This window comes from Nymphaea colorata, unplaced genomic scaffold (genome assembly GCF_008831285.2).
Source record: "Nymphaea colorata isolate Beijing-Zhang1983 unplaced genomic scaffold, ASM883128v2 scaffold0733, whole genome shotgun sequence".
Classification (NCBI taxonomy): Eukaryota; Viridiplantae; Streptophyta; class Magnoliopsida; order Nymphaeales; family Nymphaeaceae; genus Nymphaea; species Nymphaea colorata.
Window position 1 is genome coordinate 32,574 of NW_022205239.1, and position 7,049 is coordinate 39,622.

General features: G+C 39.1%; 1 protein-coding gene across 1 annotated transcript; it reads right to left on the minus strand.

Moving 5' to 3' along the window:
• Positions 1 to 5,537: 5,537 nt before the first annotated feature.
• LOC116245553 (plastidic glucose transporter 4-like) lies at positions 5,538 to 6,407 on the minus strand. Its single transcript, XM_031617036.1, has one exon. It carries the CDS (start codon positions 6,405 to 6,407, stop codon positions 5,538 to 5,540), a length of 870 nt encoding a protein of 289 aa, XP_031472896.1.
• Positions 6,408 to 7,049: the final 642 nt, after the last annotated feature.

Below are 7,049 nucleotides of genomic sequence, written 5' to 3' on the forward strand. Positions count from 1 at the left end.
GGCTATGGATTGAAATCCTTATTTTAGAGCAAAATGATCACGTTTTATTTAAGTTCGCATTTTCCTTGAATACAGTGGAGTAAATGGTGGATTTAAGAACTTTTATTAAACATTTTATAATAGCTTTTCTCCTTATTTAAGGGGATACATTCCATATATTAGGCTAAACGCTGATAACTGTGTTCTCTGAAGAGAAGATGAGAAAAACTAAACTAGGGTGCGATTAAACTACTCAGGAAGAAGATTATCCGTGCCAATATATTCCTCTCGAAGATAGGTCCCCAAGTTATATAGTTGCCTCATGCCTGCAGGCGTTAGCTAGCCTGCATGGTTCGCAGTGGTGTCTTTGGTATAATAATCGATCTTGGGGTATAGTGCTCCGTGCCTCATCATCGCAAAGGCGTAGATAAGGTTTGCGTTAGCCATATAGGATATGAGAAGGAATAGGCAGAGTTTCTAACACATCTTTAAAAGTATAAGATTAAGAAATTAAATTATTTGACTTGATCTAGAAACAATTAATCTTATAATAACAGCAACAATTTTGTTTTAATGGTCCTTAGCTTCAAAATTGATCTTAAGCAAGATCTTTTATATGTTTATGATCGTTTTATTCAAAGCTTATTTTTTAGAATAAGATTATTCTTCTGAAAAGCAAAATAAGAGAAAAATCACTTTGATAAACTAAAATCACACATGAATGATAATAAACAATTACAGTTTTGCAATAATAGCTCTTTATAAATAAAAATTAAAGGAAAGACTTGATCAAATAATTTTACATAGCTTTTGCGTCTGATGTGACAAAGATTTCATGATTACTCATCTTGCAATCAAATGGTTGCAGAATTCAATATCAAATATAATATCATCCATCTCACTGTTTATTCGTGATAAAACCTTTTCCAGATCTTGGCCCGCATAACTTATCGTAATTTTATTATGTTTCTTTTACTCTTTAAATGAACTAATCAAAGGGGCATTCGCTTTTTTACCCGCACACATATACGTATTTTCCATTGAACTTTATCTTTATAAAAAGACTGCTATCTTAATCGTTTTCGTGAAGCTCAATAATCAAGCTTGACCCATAATAAGGCACATAACAGTTTATGTTAGGGGCGAGCGTCCCATTATTTTTCTGGGCGATGCATTATGCTGAAGTTAAGTTGAGGTGGACCATGATCGGCCACATATTGCTCGAATGGAAAACCACAAACGTCATTTTCTTTTTGTTCTATTTATTAGCAGCTTCTCTAAGTTTTTCCCTTATGAATTAAAATGGCAATGTTACGAAAATCCTTCCGAATTTTCCTTCATAGTAGAGTGCATTGTAAAATTCATATATAAACTTTAGCTCTTGCTCATCTTATTTGGTATAGTCTTAGGGAAGGCTGATTCCCAAGAAGCGATCAGACTAAAGTCCTCTATAGAGATCCCCCATAACTTAAATGTTTGCTTGGTTGGGCTGCAGCTTAAACAATAATTTCATTTTTTGTATTGTAAGTTATTCTGATTTCCGAAAAGATTCGACTTAGGCTTCAATTTATTGCATTCTTTCTTAGCTTAGGCGATCGAAGTTTTGGCAACAGTCGAGAATATGGTCAAGCGGGTGAAGAGGTATCGATTAAAAGCCTTACTTGAGAGCAAAATGATCCCGTTTTATTTAACTTCGCAGACTTTTTGTAACAAGTGGAGTGAATGGAGGGCGAAGAAGCTATTATGACAAACGTTAAGGCAGCTTTTCTCCTTACTGAAGTGGATAAAGCCCATACATTAATGAAAACGCCGATAACTGTGTTCTCTGTAGAGAAGAGGAAAAAAATTCGATTTGCGAGCTTTTGAATGATTTTGGAAGCAAACTGTGCTTTTATATATATTATTCTCTCAGATAAGTCCCCAAGTTATAAAGCTGTCGCATACCTGCAGGAGTGAGTTCAGTTTTGAATTGAGAAGTGACGTTACTAGCATAGAAATCCCTCTTGGGGTAGAGGGCGCCATGTCGGACCATCGCGAAAGCATAAAGTAGTTTGCAGTGGGTGATGGAAACTAAAAGGAGTAAAATTGTGAGGTGATAATGCTTCATTAATTTATGACTGCGAATTTAAGCCAATTTATCATACTTAAAATATTCTAAATCCTATGATTAACATTGAAGACTCTTAAAAATAGTGTGATTTTATCAGATTCTAGCACAAATACCCTTATAAGACTATCTGAATTCAATAAATTTAATAAAAACGGAATTCATAATTGCTATGCTATTTATCTGTTTTTTCAAATTAAATCGCAAATATAATCAAAATCTCCTCATTTTTTTTCAGTAAAAAATCCTTTTCCTGCCCTAGGTCCGCATTACTTGTCATAATCGTATTATGTCGCTTTAACTCTTTATATGAACTAACCAAAGGGACAATCTTGTTCTTAATCACATGCATTTACGTACTTACCATCAAACTTTATTTTTATAAAAAGACTGTTATTTTGATCGTTTTCGTGAAGTTCAACGACTAAGCTTGACCCAAAATAAGGCACATAACAGTTTTCATTTGGAGGCAATGTCCCATTTTTTTTCTGGACAATGCATTATGCTGAGGTTAGGTTGAGGTGAACCATAATCGGCCACATATTACTCGAATGGTAAACCAAAAATGCCATTTTCTTTTTGTTCTATTTGTTTGCAGCCTCTCTCAACTTCTCCCGCATCACTTAAAATGGCAACGTTATCAAAATCCTTCCGAATTTTCCTCGGTTGTAAAGTCCACAATAAAATTCGTAAATATATTTTAGCTCTTATTAGTCTTCTTTGGTATAGTCTGAGGGGAAATTAATGCCCAAGAACCGATCAGACTAGAGTCCTCTATAGAGATCGAACATAGCTGGAATAGTTGTTTGGCTCGGCTGCAGTTTAAACAACAATTTCATTTTTTGTATTGTAATTTATTCTAATTTTCGAAAAGATTCCAGCTAGTTTTCTATCTATTTCTATCTTTCTTTGCTTAATCTACCGTAATTGTTGCAGCTGTCGAGAATGTGGTCAAGGGGATGAAGAGCTATCGATTGGAAGCCTTATTTTAGGGCAAAATGATCACGCTTTGTTTAACTTCGCAGACTTTTAGTTACAAGAGGAGTGAATGGGGGACGAAGGAGCTATTACGATAAACGTTAAGGCAACTTTTCTCCTTACTGAAGTGGATAAAGTCCATACATTAATGAAAATGCTGATAACTGCGTTCTCTGCAAAGAAGAGGAAAAAAACTCGACGTATGAGCTATGGAACTTTTTCGGAAGCAAACCGTGCTTTTTTATATACTCTTCTCTCAGGTAAATCCCCAGATTATAAAGCTCTCGCATGCCCGCGCAGGAGTGAGCTCACCTTTGAATTGAGAAGTGGTGTTGCTAGCATAGAAATCCTTTAAGGGGTATAGGGCGCCATGCCGAATCATTGCGAAGGCGTAAAGTAGCTTGCAGTAGGTGGTACAAACTAAAAGAAGGAGAATTGCGAGGTTATAATGCTTCATTAATTAATAAAAAAAATACTGAAAATGACTTATAAAAAATTAATAGGCCAATAAAAAACATCAAAGTATCAAAAAGATACTATGATCTTTATGTTACTTAGCAAGCAACCATGCTCTTAATCATTTAAATTTACATTTTGTCCATTCAACTTTATCTTAATAAAAGGCTATTATCTTGGCCATCTTCATGAAACTCAACGATTAAACTCGGCTCATAGTAAGGTGAATAGCAGTTTTTGTTAAGAGGAAGCATCCCATTTTTATTTTGGCTAGTATACTCAAGTAAGATTAAGTCGAGGATCAGCATGATTGCCCACATATTGCTCGACTGATAAGCAAGTAAACTCATCTTTTCTTACTTGTCTTGATTACTGCTTCCCTTCGTTACTTCCTCGCAAGCTAGAATAAAGATTGTCTATAACTTTTCCCATTTTTCCTTCATTGAAGATATTAATTAATTAAACTATTTATAAATATTTTTTATGCCTTTATCATCATATTTTGGAGGCAGCTCCAAAAAAAACTCTACAGTTATTTAAAGAGTTGATAAATAATATTTTTTCCTTTATTAAATTATCTTTGATTTAAATATTTGACGATTAGCTCGAAATCAAAAGATAAATATGCTTATTTCCTTTTTTATTAGCAAAAGACGGATAAAAAATTCAGCTTGTAGGTCTCTAGCTTTGATTTCAATAATAATAAATTTAATAATGAGCTTCATTGGTCAATCAAAATAGGGTCAAATTGGGAAACCTTGCATTCTGCCTCGTAATTGACTTATGTATTCTTAAGCCTATCGATAAAGTTGGAGTATTCGCATTTGGTGAGCCTGTTCTAACAAAGAGAAACGTATTGTCCGTTATATCTGATCCTGACGTAAAGAGTATCTTCCTCGTGGAGCTCTACTAAGAAATTAGCCGAAAAGTGAGGTGTATTGACGCAGTTTATAGCTGTTACGGGGTCTCCATTCCACTTTTGAGTGAGGCATTCGGCTGAAGTCATGTTTAGCTGGGTCAGCAGGGGCCATAGGTTGCTGGAATGGCAGCTGATGAAGGTAAGCTTGTTGGTTGTTTTCTTCTTTACCACGCTTTCCAGCTTCTACCGAAGCATCCTAAGCGATGGCGTGATCATGATCCTGGCAAAGCTTCCACCATTGAGCAAAGTGTTGTAGTATTCATATATGTATTTCAAATTTCTTTCATCGTTTTCGTTGTATTAGGCTGGAAGTGGGCGTCCTAAGTAGCGATCAGATTAAAGAGTTTCGTATAGATCTGACATGACGGGGACAGTGGCTTGCGCATTTGTGAGGTTAAATAGAACCTTCATCTTGGCAATTTAGAGAGAATGCTTGCTCTAAAAGATGCTAACTTGTGGCGCAATTTCAGCTTTTCTGCGAGCCATCAATGCATTGTAGTTTGGACAATTATCCAAGATATCATCCAAAGGACGCACAGGCAATGGCTGGAATCCCTTATCTAATCCAAAAGGTTCTTCATTATCTTCCTCCTTGAGCAGCTTGGTAAATAGAGACGTGAAGGGAGGTTTTAGCCTATCAGATGGTATTCCTTCAGGAATGGTCCAGCCTTCTCCGAGAGGGTAAAGACCATATATGAATGATACTGCTGAGACTTACGTGCGCTGGTAAGTGGAAGTGTAGAATTAAACCTAGCGTGGAGCAAATTTAGGAGTGGTTAATTGCTGTTCAGTGATATAATTTTGCTTTATGTAGCTTCCCAAGTTGAATTGCTGTCTCATTCCAGCAGGACTGATTTGTCCCCGAAACACGGCAGTCTGGTTGGCATCATAAAGGTCATTCTTGGGATAGATGGCCCCATGCCGAATCATCGAGAAAACATATTGCAGTTTGCAGTTTATGCAAGCCAGTGTGAGCAAAAGCAGGACAAAGCTGAGCTTCATGTATTTCCTACAATTAAATTATAATCTACTATAGCTCAGAAATATTAATCATGCACTTTCATAGGCATAGTCAATAATTATCCAATATGGAGTGGATCATTGCCTGAGTTGGGAGCCTTCCACAAGCGGAAGCTCGATATCTCTGGCGCGTGAGGTGTCCTTGGGTTTGGCATTTTTTAGCTTCTCGTGAAGATATCTAATGGGATTGGGGAAGATGCCCTTTCTGAAGTCAGCGTAGACGTCACGACGGCTTCGGCCTTGGGTCTCCACTTGGTATCCTGAAATGTAGAGGAATCCCCAAATCTGGAAAGCGCAATAGACGAGGCAAAGAGGACCGATTCCGAAGGCATTGACGAAAGTACCGATGGAGATGGTGTGGATGAAGATGAAGACCCAGAGCAGGACTGAGGGATAGAAGATGTCGTGGAGGATTTCAGTGCCGATGAGGAAGGTGCAGGGTCCATAGCAGACGCTGAAGCCGACCATCTGGATGAAAGTCAGGATGACTGTGAAGATGTGCAGTTGGGGAACGAAGATCTCGATGAATGCGATGAGGAGGAGAGAAACGATGATGATCCTCTGTCCCTCCATCATGAAGGCTCTCCTGCCGTACTTTTCAAGGAATTGGCCTGAGAAAAGGGTGACGACCACTTGCAGCAAGTTGAGGTAGACGAAAACGGTGAGGATGCTTTCGGCATCGGCTCCAACAACTGAGACGAAAGATACGTTTCCTCCGAAGTTGCCGAGGGCAGCTCCTCCTGAGAGCTGGTTGAAGAAGACAATTCCGCTTGCCATAAGTAGACGTCTGTTGTGAGATTCAGCAACTGGGTCGAAGAATGTAGCCTTTTCAGCTTCGATATCCTCATCAGGAAGACGCTTGGCTTCCTTGAACTCCTCGATAGTAACTTCCTCGTACATAAGGTCAAGGTAATGCTGGAGGCGTTCATCATCTTCATTCTCGATCATGCTTTCAACGCTCTCGTAGCTGCGTTATTCAACTCTTACGGGTAGACGTTTTGGGCGGTATGAAGGCGTATAAGGGCGGGTAGGATGGGAAGACCGATAATGAAGCGCCATCCCATATCGCTGGCCTGTTCGCCAACAACCAAGAAGCCCATCCAGAAGCCGAAGAAGATTCCAATAGTGATGAACAACTGGTTGAGTGTGCCTGCTGGGCCACCCATGGCTCCAGGCAGGACTGAGGTGAGGTAGGTGGGATCAAGATGGTGTTAATTCCGGTCACGATACCGAAAACGATGCGTGAGAAGACTTGCGTTCCAACTGAGAGGCTGAGAATGCCGACGAAGGCGGCCAGGATGGTGAGATAGTCAGTTATCTTGAATGTCTGGATCCATCCGAAGGAGCGTAGCAGCCATCGGTAGACGCCAACACCTACATAGATAAAATGTTACCAAAGATGGCAGCAAGGGCGAGCACGCTGGTCAGCAGAAGCAGTGTTTGGTCGGTTTACTCTTGGCTTGTAAATTGGTTGTAGGCCACGATGAGCTGGTTGAGGTTTCCGAAGGAGGAGAGCTCGTAGCCGAAGACGAAGGACCCCATGCACACGGAAATGGAGTAGGAGTACACTGTCGATGTATCTTTGATCCT

Coding starts and splice junctions, on each gene's coding strand:
- LOC116245553 (XM_031617036.1), bottom strand. CDS start 6,407: ATGATCGAGAATGAAGATGATGAACGCCTCCAGCATTACCTTGACCTT.